General features: G+C 35.1%; 1 protein-coding gene across 8 annotated transcripts in view; it reads right to left on the bottom strand.

Annotated features, from left to right (window-relative positions):
• PCNX1 (pecanex 1) overlaps nt 1-26,663 on the bottom strand; it is a 160,918-nt gene that overhangs the window by 92,966 nt on the left and 41,289 nt on the right. For all 8 annotated transcript variants that reach the window (XM_012756122.3, XM_012756125.3, XM_012756124.3 and 5 more), the window contains exons 3-6: nt 24,439-24,544; nt 21,572-21,617; nt 20,367-20,456; nt 9,125-10,831 (exon numbers count right to left, since the gene is read on the bottom strand). In XM_012756122.3, coding sequence (XP_012611576.1) covers nt 9,125-10,831; nt 20,367-20,456; nt 21,572-21,617; nt 24,439-24,544 — 1,949 coding nt within the window. The remainder of the gene's footprint in view (nt 1-9,124; nt 10,832-20,366; nt 20,457-21,571; nt 21,618-24,438; nt 24,545-26,663) is intronic.

Below are 26,663 nucleotides of genomic sequence, written 5' to 3' on the forward strand. Positions count from 1 at the left end.
TAGGTCAGATGTAAACAGCAGCTGCGCCTGTCTTTCCCTTGACTTCCCACCCTCATGGGTAAAGAAAACTTGTCTAATTACTCCCACTTGTTTTCACATGTACACTATCGGCTCATCATATTAAGTAATACACAAAGGTATGTGTCATTTATTTAAAGATAACTGTTTCTTTAAAAATAATGGTTTTGATCTATTATCTAGCCTCACCATCTTCTCTTCAACTTCAATTTCCTATTTTTAAGATCTCTGTTGCTTTAAATTTTTTCCTGAAAGTCTCACTTATTTTTGTCCCATATACCTCTATTCCCCCTTTAATAAAGCCAGCCTTAAAAGTATAGTATTTGTTAGTTTCTACTAATGGGAATGGGGCACAAATTTCTTACTCTCATGAGGACAGTAAACGCAGCAAAAGGAGTACTTCATTGTTGATGCCAAGGAGTAAGGCAGTAAATTTATCTCACAATACCCTGGCCCATAACTTTGGCAGCATTAAAGGAAACCTTTGACTGCAAGGTTGCATAACCAGTTGTTAAATGTTCAACATAGCATGAATGTATCTTAACTGTAGGGTTCTTCACTACCATCAAATTTTATCCAACTTGATGCCCTGGGCCCTGGTCCTCTTAATACCAGGAAGCAAATTATCAGCAAAATGGCAGATGACAAGTATATAAACTCATAGCTTAATCTAGAAGCAATAAAGTACAAACTAAAAGCAAGCATACAACAATGAGAAAACCACAACAATGGCTTAGTAGAAATACATAGATTTTTAAAAATCATACATATTGGTTGATTTGGGTTTTAAAAACAAAACATAAAAGATTTTCATCCATTTCAATATAAAACAATCATTTCCTAGTGTGACCTAAGTATTCTGAGAATCATTTTGAGAAAGGGTATTTTGTCAGCAAATATGAATAAAGACAAAAAAATCAGTACAGAAACATTCTTTCTAAACATGAAAGTTCCTTTATATGTGAAAAGACTGTTACTTATGGGGTAAAAGCTCCTGCTTACAAAATTTATATAAGACTTAAGAAAGCAAATGATGCTGACTGAATCTGATCATCTAGAACTGTGCTGTCCAATAATGGTAGCCATTAGCCATACGTGGTTATTTAAACTTAAAATTAAATAAAATATAAAATTCCGTTCCTCGAATTCTTGAATCCATATTTGAAATGCTCACTAGCTACATGAAGCAGGTGGCTGCCATTATTGGACACTACAGATACAGAACATTTCCATCATCACAGAAGCTGTATTGGACAGTGCTGATTTAAAAAGTCAAAGGCTGCCTTTTTGTTACCACATCTACAAGGCACACTGCATACTTTGCCAATTCCTGACAACCACGACCTCAATGAAATGAAAATGCAACCATCATTGTCACAGAGGAGAAAACACTATTCGGGCAAGGCAGTCATTGGCTGAAGAATGAAACAAAACAGAGAAGAAAACAAGCCAGTTGAGAAAAGAAATGAAAAATTAGATGAGTAACTGGTATACCTATTAACAGTTCTTAGATATCAGCAAGGTTAAATCGGGTTATGGATTTTAAGTCACTATTTAAAAACTCAATTCAATACTTATTTTGTGAAATACTATTTCCATTCTGTAGTTCTTATAAACTATTATATTATTATTTTAAACCATTATTTAATAGCATACTATTGTGCTGAATGTACAGGCCAATCCAACTTCATTAAAAAACTTTCAAACATTCTCTCTAGTTGTGGATTTTCTGTTTCAACCAAAACAGAGTAAAATTTACCCTGACATAATTTATAGAAGTTAATTTAGTCCATAAAATGCACTAAAATTATTTGGAAGGATGTAGAAAAGAGCAGTATATGATCACTGAATACTGAAAATAGGAAGAGAAATAGAAGATAGTTTTCTTTACTATCTTCCTCCTACATGAGAAATGTGCCCATTTTTAGTCAAAATGTTCTTTGGCCTCTTCAGAAAATAATTTTTTGGCTAATAATATACAATTACACTTCGTTATCTGCAAAATAGCTACATATTACACTATTTACTTTCTTAATAGTCTTAGAAACATACCAAGATGAAAGTTTAGGCATCCATTGAATAATGTATTAAAGTGGAGTTATGATTACTGCTTATGTTATCCTTTGTACTAGGGTATAAATACCTAAGGTTAAAAGAGTTTTCATGCTTATGTCATATGGAATAAAAAAAAAAAAAAAAAAAAAAAGAGTTTTCAAAATGTTTACATGGCAATTGATTTAACAGTAGCTAGGATCACACATTCAATTGAAAATGCTATGCTATAATTTATGGCCACAGTAAGTAAGATTAAGCCATGCCCCACTGGGAACGTGCTACTTATACAGAACATCTCTATTTGGAATAGGATCCAGTGAGGGTCCAATTCTACTAGAGCTAATGGGGGAAAAAGTGTCTTTATAGCTTAAAATAATTTGCTATAAGCATATACAGTCACATAAGCTATTGCCACATTTGATGGAAATTCACTTCCACAATCCAAATGTAATAAAATTTTTTGAACCACTTATTATAGGAGAAAGAAAAAAATATTTTAACTAGGGAACAGGTGAGGAAAGAGAAAATAGTTTTAAAACTGGTTGCTTAAAATGCAGTATCTTCTGGGAAAGAAGAACGAAATTAACCACTTCAATAGCAAGAGTACAAAGTGCAAATAGTGAAAAATTAGTACCCAAGGTACAATTAAATTTTATGCATGCATAGGTAAAGGAGAAAAAATTGCACACATTCAAGTAACTCAGAAACCATGAATGACAAGATAGTTATCGAATACTTCCAAGAATATAGAGTTGTATGTTTTTAATGTGTTTTTTGTATTTTTTTCAAAATTTCAAGTTTATCATTTGTGTTAAAAAAAAAAAAGACTTCAAAAGACCAAATTTATAATCATAATAAGTTTAAGAAGGACTTTCACATAATATAACTTTTTACTTTTGGTATAGTGATGCAACCATTCATTTAAGTTTAAGCACTTACTGTGCACCTAAGTACAATTCATGGACAATGCACCAACATCCTCAAACATTTTAGACTGCTGTGGTCTGGTCTATTCCTGAAGACCACAAAGACAGTAAACAACCACAACACACATGTCCCACCTCAGGAATTACCTTCTGAATTAAGGAAAAGTCTAAGCATTCTATACTGATTTATTGTAGTGCAACTACTTATTTTTATATAGGAGCATCAGACTAACAACAGATTCAGTTAGTTTTACTCTGTGAATGAAAACAGAGAAAGTATTAAAGGTACTCATATACTTCCAGAATGGCTGGAATGCATAAAAGAGCACAATTTGGTGACGTACGAGGTGAAGGTTGTCCAAATTCTATTTCAAAAAGTAGAAAATAGTGTAAATACAACAGATTAAGATGCCACTTCAAAATCACTGTCAATCAAATGGGTGACTGGTAAGTGAAAGGATTCATCTATAATAAGTTACTTTCTAGTTGTTAGGTACTGCTTTTGGCCTCTTACAATAGACCAACTGCAATTAAATAAACTGATAAAAATTTAGGCACAGGAAACTACTCAAGAAAACTGTTCTTTTTGGTGAGAAATGTTTATTGTAAAAAGGAGTAAATCTGGGAAGACCATGAAAATAAAATGTGTTTGATACTTCAAAAAGATCAGAAAAAAATGCTACTAGGAAACTAAATTTTTAAGAAAGGCCAACAAAAGTATGAACTAAATAAATATATATACATCTCACAAAAATGAAAGACATCTGTAAACATTCTGAAATACACAAATATTCTCCAAGGTAAAAACTATTTTACTTAAAATTACTATGTAAAAAATGATCCAATAATTTTGCAAAAAAATTCTAAAAGAACTATTTTAGTCTAGGCATGAAATCTACTTTAAAACAGCTTTTCTCTTTTTTAGTTTCTGTGTCAGCCAAGAATAATTCTAACATTAACATGCAAAGATTTTTGTTCTAATGAAAAAACAAATGCTTGCGTCAGTTACTGAGAGGCTCAAAGAACAATGAGAACCTACTGCACAACTTCTAAGCATCAATTCTGAATTAAAATAATTTCATCTATGAAAACATTTTAAAGGACTACTTTACTTCTTGACAAGTAAGCCAACAAATAATGGCAAACAACAACAAAATTATTAGTTGTGTTTTGAGTTAAAGAGAATTTGCATATTCTTACTGATATTTTCCACAAATGCAGCAGCCAAATATGAGATGTTTTTAAGAAATTACATGATATTCTGGAGTCAAAATTCACAAAAACAATTCCTAAAAGATATATGTTAAGAATTACTTACTTTCATAGGTGGTTACTAATGTTTTTTAATCCTTTGTGAACAGGAAGAAAAATATCAACCCTCTCTCTGATATAATTTTGCATGTATTTTCAGGAGATTCACCTAACAAGGGGTCATTAGTGAAGAATATATATATTTAAAGTGACATATTTAAAAACGGAAATGTCTTACAAATAATTAAAAGACATCAGTGTCTTAGTTTACATAACAAATCTATAATTTATAAAGCATTTTCACACTTCCAAGCTCATTAGCTTTAAGCTCATTAGAGTCTGACAGTTAACTGTGAGACAGACCTAGACAGCTTTTATTCCTGTTGTACAATTCAGGAAACTAAGGCACAGATTTAATGCCAGAATATTCAGTCAGTAATTAGAGGTGGTATCAAAATGTAACTGTTGGATTCCTTAGCCAGAACTTCTCGGCTATAGAAAAATTCTACAATGTTTTTTCCACCTGACACAATCAGGCGCAGGCTGTTTTGAGGAATTCTATATAAATTACAACATAAAATATAATATATATAATTCTATATATAAACAGCAAATATGTTTCACCAATAAAATACTTTTTTTTCCTTGATAATTTTGTAAGGGAAGATAATTTTTCCAAGCATATTTTACTGTATTTAATGAGCATTTTTCTATGCAGTTGTATATATCTAAGCTTTCTTCATAGCATAGCCAAAATATAATCTTTTAAAGAATTAAGGTCAGCCATATATACAATTATTACAGCATTATACCATAATACAGTTGTAAATTATGATATTATCATGTCCTCGAACCCTATTAAAATAAAAAAGATAGTTTGTCCCTGCATTTAACAACTGCATACTGTTACATTTCTTGCTTTGGTTTGTATAATTATTACAGCTCTTCCTTTAGGGTTAGCTATGTATTTCTTCTGCTGTCATTATGTCAGCCTCTACAAGTACCCATCCCTTCTATTAATTTGCTTCTTCTAACTTGCCATGTAGACTGGAAAATCAGAAAATTAAGTTTATTAGACTTTAGAGTTCCTTTCAAGTACAAAAGCTTTAATTCACATTTTCTTGTCCACTGGTCTTTTTCTTTGCTTTCTAACATTCAATGATATTTGGGTATACAATAATAGACCTTCAATTTGTATGTACAGCACAAACCCTCATAAATTGTTTATTGAAAAGACTTGACTTTTCTTTAAAGATTATCTTTAGTTCCTAACAATATTATAATAGGATCCTTTTTCATGGTTAGAGAATAGTGACCCAAACATTATATTTCAAATAATTCTGTCAGAGAAATACAGGTTAAGAAATACAGAAAAAAGTACAAAGAATAATAAGTAAACACAAATCTCTCCATTCTGACTACTCTTTGATAACTGATATTGAAAATATGCCATAATAATGGTATTGAATCATGAAGGAAATAAGCTTAAGTGGCCAAAAAGAAAAGGACTTTATTAAAAATAATACAGGCTAGAAAACACAGGACATTTTTCTATCATATATAACTTGCATATACTTTTTTATTCTTACTTAGTCATAAATTACTAAAGATATTCCTTATAATTATTTTTAAAAAGAAGGTACAAAATAAGAGGTCAATAGAAAATGCCTTAGTTTGAACTTAAAACATTTTCCTAAGTAAACACAGACCATTATTGATGAAATCCTAGTTTACCAAAATACTTGATTAATGGTGTTAGGTCCGATGAAAATAATCATTTGCTATGTGACTCAATATCAAAACCTAAGTTATATGACATATTACTACCAAAATAAGTTTAAAATCCATGTTACTAGATTAGATGTTAATAAAAAATGGGGTTTTTTTTGTTGGTATTATGTAAGAAATAAGGAATTCAGATGTTATTTTTATTTTCACTATTGTCCACTTTCACAATTTAATCATTTTCTTCTATTTGAATTTTATACCATTGAATAAGGTTAAACAAGGACAGGATACATTTGCATAGCATAACAAACTGGCCTGTTTGATGATAGTAATAGCAGCATTATTAAGTATTTACTATGTGCCAGACACTGTTGTAAGCATTTTATGTATATTAACTTCTTTAATCCTCACAATAACCCTATGAGAGAGACACTAGTATCATCTCATTTTAAGACGAGGAAGTTGAGGTTTCAAGAAGGGAAGCAGCTTTCCTAGAGTCTCGACTATAGTGGAGCCCTCTAACAAAAACACATGACTCCATGTCACTAAACTAGATTAGCTCCTATTTTAGAGTATTTTATTTTAGTACTTTAAAGTACATTTTCTAAATTCCACCCTCCGTGTTACCAACACCACCCACTTTAAAAACAAAACAAAAAAGAAATCACTGGGAACTCATCAACATCTTCAAATTCATAAGGATAAAATCTATTTATGGTTTATGTATAGGCATATGAATGGTCAATCAGTAATGTGTTTTGTTAACACATTTCAGGAGTACATTATGTAAGGAAGAATATTATACAGGCCAAAAACATCTCTCCTAAATTGTCAGACAGGACTGTAACAAGCAATGCTAATAAAACAAGTATTTTTAACAAGTATTTGAGATTCTCTGTAAGTTTTAAAAATGAAAGCCAAAAACAAATCCCCTCCCACTGCCTCTAACCTTCCAAAGAGCCCAAATAACCCCCCAACAAAACCCCTATATTTAGTTGTAATACAATCCAACTAAGTATAAATCTCTAACACATTTAAATAGTTTAGTTTTCTCTTATTGTTATTCTCAACCCAACGAAACCCAAATTGAAATAACCCCTGCAATGCCTTCCCTTAAACAAAAAGGTATTTTTCAATAGCCCACAAAACTATTATAATACATTTCTTCCAATAAAGTAGATGGAAATTTTTAGTTCATTATTTGTTCCTTATTAACATTTAATGGGGTTATAAAGAATATAAACAAAAGAAAATAAAAAGCTGGAACCTCAAAAAATGAGGGCTTATATTAGTCAAAGAATTGCACTGAGTAGTAAATAACACCTTGCATATGACTGTTTCTAAAAACAGGACACCCCACATTCCCTGTGAAAAGGGAATGACATTTTAAATACACAGACATTAGGATTTACTATATATTGTGTACATTTTTTTCAGTATTTACGTTTCAACAACATTTAGAACAGCAATAATTTTCTATCATAACATGTTCACTCTTAAAATTCATTTTGAAAACAACTTTAAAAATTAAGCTATATTTTAAAATCCAATGGTTTCTTGCACATTGTGAACATATCTGATATGATTTGAGAAATCACTAAAAGTATTTCTGATTTTTTATACAAAACAGAATGGTATCTCCAGGTCAAAGACTCTAGGGAATTTAATTACTGTATTGTCACCAAATGATTACAGTCACTTCGGATATAATTAGTTCTCAATATTTAGGTTTCATAGGCTACTTTTTTCCTTAGGTACTAAAGATCATTTCTTTACATTTCCATTAGAAATTAATCTTTCTTAGAAACTTTACCAAAAACAAAAACAAAGAGAGTGTTTACCACAATGTGGGCTTTTAAAATACTCTGGATGAAATTAAAATTCTTTGAGAAAAAAGCATATTCATATGTTTCAGAATGTTTATACATACAGAAAATCCAGCTTATAACCAGAATGTTCTGTAGACTGATAAAAAAGAAAATCCAGCTTAACTTTTAATAAGTGACTGAACATTACTATGCCAGACTATAAACTTCAAAACTAAAGATACAAGTGTAAATAAAGGGAATGGGTGTAGAAGCTAAAAAAGCTAAGATGATAAACAGAGGACCTCATCCTTCTGATTCTATTCAAAAAACAAATTCTATAATAACCAGAACCAAATTATTTTAGACAGAAGGAAATAGCAAGAAACAATTTCAAAATAAACAAAGAGGCTAACACACACCGACAGAATATAAAATCACGCGTCCAATTTAGCACAATTTCCCATAAACTTGAAATAAATAAGCTATTACTTTAACCAAAACACCAGCACGTTATCAGAGGGGACACCATGGATCAATGAATAGATACAAAATGCCAATATAAACGACAAACCTCTATTTAGTAAACTTTAATAATAAAGTGTGAAATTATAGAAAAAAATAAAATGTTATTAATGTCTGAAACTTGAATTAGCAAGATATAAAAACAAAGAAACAGACAAAAAGAAGCTACATAATTTTCAAAGTACTTAATCAGAGCTAAAGTAATATTTGGAAAAGGTCTTATGTAACAGCTTGAGTGATCTAATTCTGAAAGTTCAGTGGCACACAGTATATAGGAGATGACTAAAAATGGTTTGACATCCTAATAAAATTATAAATTTTGTTGTTCAATCGTTATACAAAATAAGAGGGATAATTTTTGTTATTCCTGGCAAAACATTAACAGGTGGTAACTGGTTTAGAAAAGTGAATGCCATCAAGAACAAATTGATATATTCAAATATTACAACTGAAAAAATATTTTCTTCAGGCATGGTGGCCGTTGCCTGTAATCCCAGCTACTCAGGAGGCTGTGGCAGGAGGATGACTTGAGCCCAGGAGTTTGAGGTTGCTGTGAGCTAGGCTGACGCCACGGCACTCTAGCCCAGGTAACAGAGTGAGACTCCGTCTCAAAAATATAAAAAAAAATCTTCTTGGTGTTCATACCAAAACTTTCCTAGGATAACCACGTTCTTCTCCATTGAAGAGAGTTTACTTTAATAACATAGTAGAAGGCAGAATATTAACAGAAGGCCTATTTTAACAAGTACTACTCTAATAAACAGTACCAAAAATTGCAGTGACTCTTGGGGAAATCTCTTTTTATAGTTTACTTACCTCCACTGACTGCATCTTGCTCCTCCCCTTCAGGAAATGCAACCTGGCTTGGCAAGCTATTCCTAGATCGAGTGACTGTCTCTAACTGGGAAGCCCGTCCCAATAAAGATAGCTCATCTAGCACCTCTCCCTCTTTGGCCTCAAGATCTGATTTAGAAGTGGTTAAGGGTTTTATACTTTCAGGTGCCATTAGCCTGTTTGTATCATTCAAACACGCTACCGTGCCACTGTCCAAGCTCAACACTCGGGCACGAGTCTTGGCACTATTTGTGCTGGAAGTCCGACGTGTTGCTCGCTTTTTGCCAGTTCCTTCAGGACCCAAATGAGCTTTGTGTGTGTGTTCAGAGTCAGTTCCCCTTTCTTTATGAGTATGTTTGCTCTTGAGAGCACTGTACCTGCCCTCAGGAGACTGACAGGAATGAGAAGTGGTGCTAGAAGAGCTGTCACTGCTGAAGTGGTGAGCAGACTGAACACTTGATGCTCTACTCAAGTCACTTTGATCACTGGAGTCCTCGTCACGACAAAATATAGCACTATGTGGTTTGGTACCAGAAACGCCTCGAAAGGAAACATAGTCCCTATGCCGACTAGAATCAAAACTGCTGGCCCGTTTTTTTCCTGTCCGTCTCCTGCCTGGCTTGTGGGCAGAGGCTGTCCGGTGGATTACACTAGAGGATTTAGGTCGGACATCCCCTTCCTTTTGCTTTCCGCCAACATCTTTACACACTTTTGAATCCACTGAAACAGCTGACTTATCACTCTGCTCCTCTTTGTTTTCCACTGTGTTTGCAGGTGGTCTGTCCCCCTGGGAAGTAACCTCGTTTGCATGGGGATTTGTATTGGCTTCTTCAGAGGCAGAGGTGCTGAGCTTCCGCTGGCTGTGCATCTCTTCGGGGGTGTTGGAGTTCTTGGCCTCAGGAGCCTCACTGTTTGCACTGACTTCCATGGCAGTCTTTTCACTACTAGTCCTTTTGTCACTGGGACAACTACTCTTCTCTTCTGGGTCAGCACAGCACTCTTTTTTCCTGCCACTCTTCGTTCCTACTTTAGGAGACTCCTCGTGCTCTGACAAGATGCTCTCTATGTGAGTTGAGCTGGTCTGCTCACTTTTATAGCTGCTGACAGTACTGTTCGTGTCCCGGTCTGTCCCACTGCAGTAGCTCTCTGTTGAACCACTACTCCGTGTACTCAGGCTCCTCAAGCTGTCCACGCTTTTGTCTGCTTTCAGAGGTTTGCTCTTCCCACTTTTTGTGGGTGGCTGAGAATTACTCTTTCTCAAGTCACCAGCAAGCCGAAATTCCCCAGATAAACCAGAATTTTCCACCAAGGATTCTTTGGATCCAGAATGAGGTTTGGAAGATTCTAACTCACTAACCGGATCTAACCCACGTCTTTGCTGATAAAGAGGGAAATCATTCAGTGAAGTGTCAGGAAAAGCCACAGCAGAGCTAGAAGTCCGTGGTACACCTCGTGGTCGGTGATCTTTCCTATAAGAGTGTGAATGTAAAGGTACAAGAGAAGCTACTTCTGTGTCACAGGCGCTGGACAGAGACTGATCAACGTGGTGGTGGTGGCTATGACTTGGCAGGCTCACTTTGTCACTGAAGTCCCTTGGTAAGTCCTGTCCACAAGAGGATAAGGAAGGCTGAATGGAGATGAAGGAGTCATTGGAGACCAGACGAAAGAGCTTCCGATCAGTTGCCAAATCTGTTTTAAACACATATTTGGAAATGTTAACACAAATGCATGATCTGTTTTTCTACTGTCTACAATAGAAAGAATTCACTGCATACAGTAAATCAAGTATAAACAATTTCTCAAGCAGCTCACTGAGTAAGAGTTGGCCAGTCGTCCCAAAGAGCTGGTTTCTGTTTCACAGCTGCACAAAGAAAGCATTCTACTGATGGAATGAACTGAACTTCCAAATCTTTGAGTTCTTCAACTGGCCTCAGAAAAAGTTCTATAGACTACCAACATTAAAATAAGAGGCAACAAAGGATTATATTTAAAATGGACCTGGATTTCTATGCAAGCTCTGTCTCTAACCTCAGGTTACCCTCTGAGCCTCTGTTTCCCCATCTATAAAATGTGGTATCACCTCACTGAGTCACAGGGAAGGCATAACTGAGTTAATAACATATACTGCTTGGCACAATGTTGCCATAGTTAATGATAGCTATCATTGTTTCACCTCACTAACACAATACTAAAATCCTTTCAAAAAACAAATAAATAAATAAGCTGACCAATGCCCAAACAAGAGAGAATATAATGATGTAAGGCATCTTGCTATTTGAAACAGTTAAAACAACAACAACAATAATTACAGGGCAAAACAGTGTATTTTTTCTTTTTCATTATTAATAAGCAATTACAAAATACCTCACAAAAATACATTATCCTCCTATATCATTTAATCATTCAAGGCAGTGATTAGTGACTTATCATATATTCCATGCATATAAATGTAAATATAGATATAAATATAAATAAATCTATCTACCCACCTACCTACATTGTAATTTAGCTTGGAATATAGCTTGACAACCGAACTGCACATAAGCTGATTTTTTACACACATTTTGACAGATAAGGGTGGTTCAACCTGCTGTTAGTTCAATAAAAAGAAAAATTATTGTCTTATTTGTCACAGCTGCACAAAGTACAATAATAGATTCTATAGTAAGTCAGACTCTTCCCAGTAGAATCCCAATGATGTAAGCAGACATTTCCCCTAAGGATTAAAATAAAATGAGTCACTAGAAATGTTTATATACTTTTAAAAAATCTAAACCTAGATTGGATCTAAATAATTAAAAACTCAGAGACAGCCTCTACAGTCTACTATGTTAACTGTGATTTATAAACGACCTATTAAGCTTTCTCTTATGTTTTAAACTTTTCAAGATAAGTAAAATCCATGTTCTTTATCATTTGTCCCAAACAGCTGACACTGTACTTGGGTTCTTACATCCTCTAAATACCAAAATTTAAAAGTTATCAGTGTATTTACTTTTTTGTAGTATTAAATAATAACGTTATTTCTATAAACTCTCAATATATATTTCTAATAAGCAATTATGGAATGGTATAATAGTCATACTTGTACCGACAGAGTCAGAGACTACATCAAAGTTAAGAGGCTCAAATCAACACAGAGAGATACTATTTTTTTTTATCTAATTAAACTGTTTTTCAGTAATTGTTATTAGTGGTGTTTAGTATAAGAAAGGAACACTCACTCCTCAAGGTGGTGCAAACTGGTGTAACCTTCTACAAAGCACTCTGGTAATATGGGCAAAAACCTTGAAAAAGTATTCTTACCCTTTGATCAGAAATCTATTTCTAGAAATTGTTGCTAAAGGATAAAATCAAATATATGTATAAGGTTTTTTTTTTTTTTTTTTTTTTTTGAGACAGAGTCTCGCTTTGTTGCCCAGGCTAGAGTGAGTGCCGTGGCGTTCAGCCTAGCTCACAGCAACCTCAAACTCCTGGGCTCAAGCGATCCTCCTGCCTCAGCCTCCCAAGTAGCTGGGACTACAGGCATGTGCCACCATGCCCGGCTAATTTTTTGTATATATTAGTTGGCCAATTAATTTCTTTCTATTTATAGTAGAGACGGGGTCTCGCTCTTGCTCAGGCTGGTTTCGAACTCCTGACCTCGAGCAATCCGCCCGCCTCGGCCTCCCAGAGAGCTAGGATTACAGGCGTGAGCCACCGCGCCCGGCCTGTATAAGGTTTTAGCACAAAGTTATTCACCTCAGGTTATTATAAAAGTTCTTAAAATACAAAAAGGATATAACAATGTCCAATAAAAATGGTTGAATAAATTATGTAGTCTATTAATAATTTCATAAAGGCACAAAAAACAATTTTAAAGATTATATAATAATATGAGAAAACACTTAAGCAAAAAAGGTAGCACTATACAAAAAGTATAATTCCAGTTCTACGAGTTACAAAGAATGCTAAGAAGTGTGCCAGGGAGTATGCGGCCCTCTTTTCCTGCGGGTAGGGAAAGACAGGAGGTAAGCACGTGATTAACACTGAGCCCGGGCTTCTGCTATCCTGCTTCTCCAGTCAGTTTTATAAAGTTACTCAGGTTTTTCTCCCCTATCTTGTATCCTGATACTGGTATTTTTTGGGTTTTTTGGTTGTCATTGTTAGCTTAACCACCATTGTGGGGATACATGTTGCTGATGAGCTAAGACGATCAAATATAAAAGGCTGCCTGAGTGATGGGTCCCATTCCCCAGACTACTCCCTTGCAGCAGTGGACCTGGAGAGCTTCAAAAACAACCTGGTGGACATCATTCGGCAGAATAAAGAGAGGTGGAAAGAGTTAGCTGCACCTGCACACGGTGCATCTGATCTTTATAAGAACTCAGAAGACTTAGTAAATGCTGAAGAAAAACATACTGATACACATTCATAGATCTGAAGCACCTTAAAGGCTTCTGTCATTTTAAATATGAGAGGATAATGAAAACAGCATGACAACATCCTAAATCCTCAATTTTGCACAAAGCTATATCTCCTTTTTCAACATATAATTGGACCAAGTCATTTTTATGAACTTCCATACAAGGAATTAAGAACATAAATTTTAAGCTAGTAATTCTGGCCAAATATATACATTCATGCTGCTGTTTTTAGCCAGTGCTGCTGCCATTGTTTTTCCTCCGCAACTTGGCCTTCTTCAATTAAGCCAGATAAATTTTTAAAAGTCAGATAATTTTAAATTTTCCTCACTTTGAGCCAGTCATAGTGACGGTATAATTCATGTGCAGAAGATGAAGCCTTTTTAAATTTACTTTCTTGCACGTATACAAAGTGTTATAACTTCCAATATTTCAAGGTCTTAAATAAAAGGAAAGCAAACACAAAATTATGGGAAAAATATTTTTTTGCAGTGCGGGGGAACAGGCTACTTAGATTGTCCTTCTTTACTTCAAACGCATGACAACAGTGAAAGGTGGGACTGCTCAGAAGCCGAAGCTGAAGGCCTTTGGCTACAATGGAGCATCATAGTGCCGGGGTAGTGACCTGATGAATACCTCACTGTAACTCTCATCCTGGGAGATGGCAGTGAAACCTTTCTCTGAACCCAGTGGATGAACCTGCACCCTTCCTGTGGTGTCAAGGCACTCATGTATCACCTCCATGTGTGTGCTCACAATGCAGGGCACATAGTACCTACAGTCCATGAAAACAGACTGTCAGCCATCGGTGTAGACAGACACTAGAATGGAATCTGGAATTTCCCTTCTGGGGTGTTCATCCCATCAAGATGTAACAAAATGTATTACAAGCCAAGGGATAAGAGACAAGAAGTGTGTGCGTGTGAGTTGAAAAATGTCTATGAAAATGGAAGCCCACCCTTTTCTGTACAGATACCATTATGTGATGTAACTTTTAAATTTTACTACACAGAAACAAACTGCAACCTTCAAAGGCCCTGCTTCTTGTCATGTTTTGACTGGGCAGGTGCAAAGCCTTTTCTTCGCACCAAACTGAAGAACTACTTTTATTTGTTATTAGCTGACAAGAAAGGTCAAGCACAATTGGGTACTATAAGTTTTTATTATACAAACATTTCAATGTTTGTGAGCTTCAGTGAATTTGTCTTTGTGAAAAGAATCAAGAAGAGCAGTCTTCAATTAAATGACATGAAGGAGGATCCATCCATCCATCCATCCATCCATCCATCCATCCATCCATCCATCCATCCATCCATCCATCCTAACTAGTTTTCTACTGCATTTGTTTCCTTCCTGGGTTCCACGATGAGAAGCAATATTTTAGAAATGGATACAATCAGAAACTGTTAAGCCCAAGTAGTGAGATTTTGTAGCTCACAACTTAGGTCTCTTTTGATGTGTAAGCCATATTCTATATGCGTATTTAGTATGCATGATTGTAATTTAAGATGTATTTATGTGTAGACTCTTTTAAATGTTGCATGAATTAGCCAGGTGTAGTGGCATGCACTTATAGTACCAGCTATTTAGGGAGGCTGACACAGGAGATCACTTGAGCCCAGGAGTCCGAGGCTGCAGTAAGCTATGATCATGCCACTGCACTCTATCCCAGACAACAGAGACCTCCTCTCAAAAAATAAAATAAAATAAAATAAAAAACGTTCTGTGAATAAGGTCATTAGCTTTAGTGTTACCTGAATCTTGTGCAGAACACAGCTAAATAACTGAATTTTATCAAAGACATTACAATGCAATTGATATTTTAAGTAGTAAAGATTGATCTACAATAATGTGCTGGGGGAAAACATGATACATAAATCATGGTGACTTCTGGTCCTTTAAAAGTGGACTTTCATTTCCATTTACAAAGAAACTGTAACTACTGTTTCTTTGTGCATGATTTTTAAATAGCTCATTTGGAAAATGAGCTATTTACCAGCTAGAAAATATTCTGCATTTAAAATAGAATATATCTGGGAAATCTAATTACCATTGTTCCTATTTAAGTCAGCTGTCTTTCAGTAAAGCTACAGAATCTCTCCAAGGAGAAGTAAATTAAAACACTGCTTCTCAAATGTCACAGGAAACACAGCCACTTTGTTCCTATTAATACTCTAAGATCTATAGACTTTGTTATTTTAAAAAGTAGGGGAATGCAAAGAACTCATAATTTCTGTACATGGGCTTTAAACTAATTTTCCAAGTTACATGACTTACAAAGCACTGTGACCAAACTTCCATAGGGAATGGAGAAAAGATATTTCACTTTCAGAAAAGTTGTCATACTGCTTGATGTACTACTTACTTTCCTCATCTCTCTCTCCTCTCTCTCTCTCCACACTACACTCCCTACTTCCCTCCTTATTTCTTTTAATCTTTCATATTCCTTTCTTTTCTTTCTAAGAAAATGAACTACTTAGGAACTAAGAAAGGAACTACTCAGCACTAATTAATAGGAAGTCAGAGTTGAGGTTATCTGTGTCCATCCCTGTTGTGAACTTGTTGAGCACATTCTGAAAAGAGAGACTGATGGGTTAGGCTGCTGCACTTCCCATGTCTCATTTTGTACTTTTATCCTCAACTACTCAACATGTATATCTTGCAAGTTCATTTGTCTTTCCATTTAACCAGAGACTCTTTTATTTAATTTTTAACATGATACCTACAATTCCTGTGCTTTAAATATGCTGTAATTCTCTGTATTTCCTATTATGATTGCTGAATAAATCATATTTGAGGGACAAAAAAAAGAATGCATATGTTTGTACAAATGTTAAAAGTGATTTACTATAGCCAGCCATAAAAATATAAAGTCCTAACACATGCTATAATATGGTAAGTAAAAGAAGCCAGACATTAAAAACCACATACTATATAATTCCATTTATATGAAATGTTCACAATAGGCAAATGCATAGAGATAACAAGTAAACTAGTAGTTATCAGGGGCTGGTTGAAGGAGGAAATGGGGATTTGTAATGGGTTCAAGTTTCATTTGGGAGTGATGAAAATGTTCTGGAATTAAATAGTGGTGTTGGGTATATAACCTTGTGAATGGATTAAAAAACCCCGAATTATACTGCAATTAAAAAAATATTAAAAAAGTGAAACACCAAAAAAATTAACAACAGCTTCTCAGTGATAGAAGTACAAATTATTTTTTCTTCATACTCAAACTATGTGTTTAAAGTTAACATACATTACTTTCATAAACAAAAATCATTATTTCCCTCCTCTCTTCTGGATCATCCCCATCAATTACACAAACATGCTATTATTTCCTCTACAACATCTTATAAAAATTCAAATCCCTCCCTTATCCTTAATACCCCTGCTAGTTACTACATTAGGTCTCTGCCCCTTTTACAAAAATTCACTAAAATAGTTTATATTCACTGTCTTCGATTCTTCCTCTCCACTTCCCTCTTAAGCAAATTCCAATCCCACTCCATTAAGACTATGCTTATCAAGGTCACCAGTTCCCTCTACATTATTAAATCCAATGGTCAAGTCTCCATCCTCATGTCCCTTGACCTATTAGCAGCATTTGACAAAGCTGATCAATCCACTCTCCTTGAAACACAGGGATATAACAATCTTGGCTTTCCTTCTATCTCATCAGTTATTCCTACTCAGTCTCTTGGACTTCTTAAACTGGAGGGACTCAGTGTTCAGTCCTTAAGGCTTTTCATTTTTCTATCTACATTTCCTCTTTATAGATCTCATCCAGTTTTCTGTCCCCACGATAAACTAAAATTCAGAAATACCTGTAACTAGTAGTTCCTCCATCTTCTACCCAGCCCTGCACTCTTATGGGGATGGTCTAAAGTTCTAATCTTGGATAGAGAAGACATGAGTGAGGCTAGACAGGGAAATTATAGATTACCCCTTCTTAGAAGTGAAATAATAGAGAATATCCCCACACATACATCCTCAGTTTTCTTCCAATCATCCTGAATCATATGACAAAATGAGTGCCAATTAATCAACTAACTGCTAACCACCTAAAGGTCACTGTCCTATAAATCCAAACCAGCCAGCAAACCAGTCTCAAATGGTATTTAAGCCAGAACGAACACCTACCACTAGGTGGTGCCAAACCATAGCCAGGAAGAAGGATTTGGACTAGGAAGCCAGGCAACATAAACCCCAAGCAGGCTTGCCCTGTTAGTTTATGAACTTTATAATAACCCAAACCCATGTCATATTTGACATGATTTGATTTTTTATTTTTTGGTATTTATGCACTGACAATTCCTAAATTTAAAACTCCAACCCTTACCTCTCACCTGAAATCTAGACCTATCTACTCATCCCACTTACAGGTCTAATAGCCACTCATAACAGATATGTCCCAAACTGAACTCCCTCTCTTACCTCCCTGAATCTGCTCCTCCTCAGTCTTCCCCCTTCCAGTTAATGAGCACTTTATCCCCCCAGCCACTTAACCCCAAAGCCTTAGAGTCATCCATGACTACTATTTCTTTCATATAACATATCCAAATCCGTCAATATCTTCCACGCATACACATACACACAGACTCTCTTTCTCTCTCTCTCTCTCCTAGATTACTGCAATAATCTGCTGAGTTCCCTGCCTCATCTTTTGCCCCTTTTAATATATTTCTCAACACAGAAGCTAGAGTGATTTTGTTAAAATGTAACACAAACCATCTCACTCAAAATTAAAACTAACACCTTTAAAATGACTTATAAGACTCTATACAGTTTGGATCCTCACTCTACACCAGCCACATTATTTCCCAAACCTGAGGGCATGTTCCCACTTTAGGGCTTTTGCCCTTGTTGTTCCCTCTGCATGGAGGGAGTCCCTTCCTCCCCAGATATCCTGACAGCTCATCCCTCCTGCTTCAGCTCTTTGTTCTCACTCTGTGCAAAATTACAATTTCCCCAGCCCCCACCACTCCCTGTCCTCTGTCTCTATTTACCACATATATAGACTTACACTAGTATAATTCCATACTCATAGTATGGAAGCCACAAGAGGGTAGAAATTTTTGTGTTTGATTTTTTTCCAGTACTTAAAACAGTACCATAAACATAATGAACATTCAATATTTGTTCAATGTTAAAAACATGGAAAAATGTTACCTAATAAAGGAAAATTATAAAACTATATGAAAGGAGTGTAATATATGTTTATTTCTATAGGTATACAAAGGAATATAGTACAGTCCTATAATTCAAACTAGATCTGGATTACAGAACTGACACTCGAATTGTGTGACTTTGGGCAAGTTTCTTATAGCTGCTCTCTTGAAACATAATATGCTCATCTATAAAAGTGAGAATAGTAACAGTATCAACTTCAAATGCTTATAGTGAATATTAACTGGGTGAATGCATATGAAGTGCTTAGAAGAGAACTTCAACCAAGAGTTACAAATGAAGACCCATGGAGCCAAATCCTGTCCTCCATTTGTTTTTGTAAATGAAGCTTTAGTGTAGCACAGCCATCCCACTCATTTAGGTGTTTTTATGGCTCCTTTCACTCTACAAAGGCAGAGTTGAGTAGCAAGAGAGACCATATGGCTTACAAAGCTATGCGGCCCTTCACAGAAAAAGTATACTGACCCTGAACTTGGACAACACTATGCAGTCTGTGAATGTCAGATATCATGATCTATGTTACTGCATAGCTGCAAAGGTAGATTTGTATGTATATAATTCCCAACCTGCTAAACTATAAAAATCTTGCTCACCCATGGTACTTTCCAGATATAAAATAAGATAAAGACACATATGACCCCCTAAATGCAGTGGCACCAATCCCTCTAAGGTTATTATCTAGTTGTTAAGATACACAAATGGTCACATATATTATAGAAAATGATGCTGTAATTCTCAAATTGATTCACCTTTCATTCTTAAAAATTATCTATGCCATGCTGCATACTGTATGTTTAGAGGTCTTTTCAGTTTGGGGGGTTGGTAGGGTTGGAAGGGGTAGTCCATAAAAGCAAATAAACAATGATGGGGTACTATAATTTAAAAAAACCAGAGTTAAAAACTTAAAATTCCAAATAACAGTAACAAAATATGCTTGTAAGAAATGTACCTGGTTCATTTGGAATGGATTGTTGAGTAAAGAAAGGAAAAGAGAAAGAAACCTGGGTAAAATATTAAATTAATGAACAAATGTCACAATTTAGTGATGTATTTGTAGCCTCATAAACAAGTTTCATAATTAAAAAGAGGAAATTTATCAGCCTCTCTGCCCAAATATCACCCATAAGTTAATAAAAATAAAAATAAAAAGGTCATAATCGGGTAGAAACAGAAGACAGATTTCTAATCCACTTATGCCTCATTGATTATATAACCTTGGACAATTCCATTTGAAAACAGGGTTGACATATTTGTCCTTGTATATTTCAAAATTAAAAATCAAACACGAAAATGTGGTAGTTTAAAAAACTAAAAAAAAACCAAAAATATTCATTTTCAATGGAGCTGAATAAGAAGAAAAAAAAATTCACATATAGCCAAAATTTCTATTAACAATCTAATATAGGAAGGCACCATGTTTATTTGGCAGAATATGTATAAGTGAACTCCAATAAGCTAAAAGCACTTATAATGCTTTATTACTATTATTACAGTAACATTTTATATTAACATTTCCTAAAAATACCATAATAAATTATTATCAACTTCTGCCAAATTGTGAGCAGTATATTCCACAAATTCACTCAGGTCACCATAATATACAATGTCACTGTTATATATAATGTTCTTACCTTGTTCTTCACTTCCTTCCTTACAAAGACTAGAGCTCTGGCCCAGACTTAAACTGATATCATCAGAAGTCTTAGCAGTGTCTGTATCTCCTACAAAGTTAAGAGAAACACGTGAGGGCCCTATACTAAAAGTAAAGGCTGTAGTGTGGCATAACCAAGGAAGGACATCAAGGCATATGGTAAATATCAACTAAAGCAATCTGTATATCAAGGATTACAGTAACAGAAGCACTGTAATTAGAAGCACATTAAGAAGTATCATGGATTTTCCCTCTGCTTCCACCTCGCCTTTCATCCTCATCTTCCCCTGCAATCTGGACACCCTCCCTGTCAGCCAGTGGCCTCTGTGAAAGGAGAGCCGGCAGAAGCCATTTTATGGGTAGGAGGCGGATGTCCGCTCCCGTACTCCATCTCTTGTCTTTCCGTTTTCTATTTCTCCCCTGCATCTCAGTTCCAAAACACCAGATTTAAACCTTGCATGTAGACTCCTATTAAAAGACAATCCTATTAAATTAAAAAAAAAAAAAAAAAAAAAAAAAAAAAAAAAAAGAAGTATCATGGACTATCAGAGAACATAATTATTGTCACAGAACTACAACCCACATAGTATGGAAAGCTGCATAATATAGCTAACAAAACTGTTTCTTTAAAAATAAGTATATTTTTAAAAAATGAAAATTATGTAATGGCTGGAAACAATGTAAATTTCCCTACCAGGGAAAATTAGCAAGCTAAAAAATTACGGGGTAAAAATAAGAAGAATTTATTTATTTTATTACATATTTATTATTTGTTACATACATCTACTTCAGATGTATAGAACAAATGACAGAAAATAACTTTCCCTTTTTTTGTGTGTCTCATCTATGCCCACATTTAAAGGTTTCACATCGAAGTACTTAATTATCATGAACCCTACCCAAAATTCATGAAATTATTTTCCCTCAAGGCAAGGAAATTTCTTATAGATTGAAACTTATAATTCATGGAAAGTAACACAAATGGTAAAATGCTTTTGTGAAATTTGGATGATGAAAGAGAAATAAAAGTTAAATCAAACAACTGTTAATAAGATATATAATCTTATCTATAAAATAATTTCAAGAATAATTTTTCATTACATTTAAATGTAAAGTACTTATCTTTATTACAACCAAAAATGAAATGGAAAGCCAGAGGCAACTTTTAAATTAGATTATGTCTACCTTTAATAGTTGCTGCTGTTCCAAGACGAGAGGAACCAGATCCAATCTGAAAACAGGACATGAGTAAATAAAATGAATTAAAAGGCTAAGTATGTCATCAAAATTATATCAAACATGTTATCAGTCACTTTTATCAATATTAACAGACACTCTGGCCCTGTTCTATTAGAGCCATACAACCTGTTTGCTGTGGCACATGCTACATGTATCTTACAGATGTGCTGAGACACTGAATCCTGCATGCTCAGGAATGAGGGAGCCCCAAGGGGCAGATGCCTCTGACCTCAAGCAACTCATGTCATACAATTATTATGATTTTTTACATTGCACTATGACATGCTCATGTTACAAACAACAGCAACCCCAGGTGTTATGTCTAACTGAAATAAATTTAGACTTCTCAGGGTACATAAAGGGAAACTTTGGGGGACAAAACATATTAGCATATGCTACAAAGAGCAATATAAGTCTTACTGTTAGACTGTTAGTGTATCATTATGTACTTTCCTTAGTTCCAGACAAAAAGTAAATACTTCTTAGTAGACAGAACATTTTAAAAGACTAAAAATCTAAAGCACCCACAAAAATACGAATTTTTAGCACAAACTAGATAGAAAACTAAAATCTGATTGCTGAGCTTTTTGTGCTTATATTCAAGATGGTATAACACTTCCCTAAAATTCCAAAGCCATTATTTATTAATACTACCATAAAAATCACATAAATACTGCAAATTCCAGAAATAAATTAGGGAAACCAAACATAACATGACAGTTACTAAATCAACAAGTTTTAGCAACTCCTCCTATAATCTGTTATCATAGGATTCAAAGAACCCAGTCAAGCAAATTTACCCTTGTAAAGTAAAATTAAGACTATCAATATAATACTTAATATTTTACCAAGGCCGGGCGCTGTGGCTCACGCCTGTAATCCTAGCTCTTGGGAGGCCGAGGCGGGCGGATTGCTCAAGGTCAGGAGTTCAAAACCAGCCTGAGCAAGAGCGAGACCCCGTCTCTACTATAAACAGAAAGAAATTAATTGGCCAACTGATATATATATAAAAAAAAAATTAGCCGGGCATAGTGGCGCATGCCTGTAGTCCCAGCTACTCGGGAGGCTGAGGCAGAAGGATCACTCGAGCCCAGGAGTTTGAGGTTGCTGTGAGCTAGGCTGACGCCACGGCACTCACTCTAGCCTGGACAACAAAGTGAGACTCTGTCTCAAAAAAAAAAAAAAAAATTTTACCAAGTCTTCCTTTTCATTGATTCAATTTAAATAGGAGTATACCACAAGACATAAGCTCAAAACATAGGCTAAGGTTGACTTGGAAGGGGCATAAGGGACGTTCTTGATCTGGATGGCAACTGAATGGACGTACACAGATGTAAAAATTCCCTGAACTACACACTTAAGATACGTACAGTGCTGTGTAAGTTATATGCTAGTGAAAAAAATAAATAAAAAAAAGCACACAGATATGGATTGAAACTACCAATAAACTCTTGCTGTAGCCAATAAAAATAAGCTTTGTAATATATTTTAACTATTTATTAAACTTGATTCTCCCAGTTTTTCCTAATTTTTGCTTTTAATGAGCTATAAAAGGCACTGCAATTAGCCAGAATGAAAAAGGCCAAAAAGCATTTTACTGAAAAAGACAGTTTTATTCTTACCACACCTGCTACACAAGTTATAGAACTAACACATGTTATTTTTCTACTAGAATTATAAACACATAATTTCCTGGATAGAAATTTAAAAACAAACGTGTAAACAAAAATGCCATTTTACGCACATCTTTCTAAGAATTTAAACCTTAAAAAAAAAAAAAAAAACTTTTTGAATATGGGCATAGTAGTAGTCATTTGCTCAACCTCAACCTCAAAGTATTCTCTTTCTCCTTCCTTAACAAGCTCCTTATTATGTTCAGACGTTGGTCATATATCTTTCGGTCTATGAGAAGTAGGCCCAGTGTCCTGTCTAGAGGTAGGTATATGACCTACTTACAGTCAATGAATGTATGGGAGAGTATGCTGGATGGCTCCAGTAAAAGATCTTTTCATGTCTGCGAAGAAGGTGACCCAAGGAAAATCTCTCTCCCCACACCACTGCCTGCCTCCTAACTTTTCAACAGTCATGACTGAAGCTGCTGTACTCTTCCTGTAACCTTGAGGGAAAAGCCTAGAGAATTGTAAAAGCACCAAACCAGAACCCAACGTTACCGAGCTGCTGAACAATCACTTCCAGATTTAGGCGACAAACTTCTAGCTCTTTAAGTAACTATTAGTTGAGTATTCCATTCCTTGATGATAACAGCATGCTTGGCTGGGCATGGTGGCTCATGCCTGTAACCCTAGCACTCTGGGAGGCCAAAGTGGGAGGATCACTTAACTCAGGAGTTCGAGACCAGCCTGAGCAAGAGTCAGACGCCATCTCTACTAAACATAGAAAAATTAGCTGGGTGTCATGGCATGCACCTGTAGGACTAGCTACTCAGGAGGCTAAGGCACAAGGATCACTTGAGCCCAGGAGTTTGAGGTTGCTGATGCCACAGCACTCTAGCCCAGCCAACACAGCAAGACTGTGTCTCAAAAAAAATCATTCTTAATGGCTACAATGGAGTGATTAAATTTTACGCTTCATGCATTTCTGTATTATTTAAGCTTCCCCCTAAAATATCTAAGCATTATGATTATTTGCATAAGAAACAACAGAAGATTAAGCTCTCATCCGCTGTACCTGCAGGAGGGACAGGACAGCACATTTATTCTTATGTTTGTAACCACTATTACAGACATAAGAATAACAGAGACCACCATCAGAAGGAAGGGGGAAAGGCAAAATAGAAGAGCTCAGGATCCTACCTGGTTGCTTGGATCTAAACCCGCATAAGAATTTCTTGAACTGCAACCAACTGGAGGTGTGGCCTCTCGAATGAACTCAGACATTTCAATCCCTCCACCAGGATCACTGTGGGGAAAAAAGACAGTGAGAAACAGACAGTAACTATCATTGTTCTGACACCATGTTTTTCTTTTTATTTCTTATTTATATTATTTTATAGTTTATACTTATATTTATTTATATTATTATACTTTTTTCTACAAAATCAGAAGGTTCTGATTTTTAATGGAGCTAGGAACAAAAAAAAAAAGGAATGATCATTCTTCATTTATAAGTCTGATAATGGCAACTACTTTACAACCACATCACTGCTTAACAATATTTAAAACTCTCTAATCTCAAACTGTCTACATCCAATCCAACATTAGAAACTGGTCTTATTTACAATTATAGCATACTAAATATACATGCCATAAAACCACTCTTGCAAAGAAATATTTGCTTTTTTTTCCTCCAAGAGCAAAGAGAAATTGGTCAATTGTAAACACAGACAGTAATCAGATATACCATTAACTGATCTCTACAAGAGTTCAGTCTGATTGAGCTGTATGTTCAATGATGAACATATAAGAGAATAGTCATCCTGGTCAAGCTATTTGTATCTGTATTATTTAAGTGAGTTGAATTTAACTGGGATACTAACTTGTTTTACCAAACTGGAAACCTAAGATTTTAGATTTGTGTGTACTGAGTTAAAAGGCATAAATTAAAAAAGTAAAATGATGTTATGTAGTAGCAATATAGAAAGACAAAAGAGAAAAGTACTAGATTCAAAAAGCTGGGGAAGACCACATATGGTACTTAAATATAACAGGAAGCTAAAATTAGGGAAAAGAAAATCACACCAAATTTTTAAAAACTTAGAAAATGCCATATAATAAGTTTTCTTAGGAAAACAACTCTCAAAACAATCCATAATCCTAGTTTTTGCCCAAAGTTTTTTTTTTTACTTATTCTTCCTGGTACAAACAGTAAGTACTCAATAAAATTTTTAGCTATTATTCTCAGGATAAAAGTTCTAGTATATTTCTGGACATTATAGTAGATATAAACTAGCCATCCAAAATCCAATTTAACCTCCTGGCTAACAAGAAAAGCAACCCGAAATTCTTCTGCTAAATCACTTCATTCCAGATTCTCATAGGGTTTTGGGTAATGTTGACCCCATCCTCAAGCTTAGGGATGCAGTTAACTGGCCAATGTCAATCAGCACATCCATTCTTCTGGGTATTGAAATTAGTTCTGGAACAAGTACATGGCCCAGCACAGGGTAGTATGAATCAGGCCAGGAGTGTCCTATTGTTGAGAGAGGAAATTTCTCTGTATCTGCTAGCCTTAAGTAGAGATGAAAGCCTGGAGCTGCTATAGCCATCTTACAACCATAAGGGACAGCCTGCCTAAGAAGCCAACTAATAGAAAAGAGCAGAGAGCCTGGCTAAAAGAAAGGAAGCGGGGACATACAGTAAATATTTGAAACTCTGCATGCTGATACATCTGAAGATACCTCTCATATGCAGGCTATAGTAACGTGAGCAATAAATTCCCTAGAGCCTGTTTGGGTGAGGTATTCTGACCCCTGCAATCAAAAGATATAAGCAAAATATCATGTGCTTGAAAACATACCTTCCATTTAAGTATTTGTTATTATAGTAGTTTGAATTCTAGCATGTTTTTATTATTAACGGTCTCATAACTATAATGTCCCTGTTTACTTAATGGGTTCCTAACTCTAGGCCATTGGCTACAGTTAGCTAACTAATGTTCAATAAGGAAAATTAGCTTTCTAACTTGCTATCCATTTATAAAAATAAAACATATTGGAACTCAGTTACAAATGTAATGACCAATTCTCTACACACATGCCCATGTGTGAGAAATATAGAATATGTTCAAGTCTGTGAGTTGTTTGGTGTTAACTCATAGAAACTATATAGGCCAGAATGAGAATTTTTCCAAACTGGAAAAATCTTCGATGTGTATACAGAGGCAGCTATCACCACGCTGCATTCATGGTAAGTAATAACCAGCAATATTACTGTGGAGATAACATGAAGGGAGAATACATCCTCTAAGTGAAATCCATGGAAATCAGAAGATGAAGCACAAGGTACAGATTAAGAAATAAAATACTCAACACCAGAGAAAGGACAGAGAGCCCTCATCTTGCTTACACTATCAGCTTTAT

This window comes from Microcebus murinus, chromosome 6 (genome assembly GCF_040939455.1).
Source record: "Microcebus murinus isolate Inina chromosome 6, M.murinus_Inina_mat1.0, whole genome shotgun sequence".
NCBI lineage: Eukaryota > Metazoa > Chordata > Mammalia > Primates > Cheirogaleidae > Microcebus > Microcebus murinus.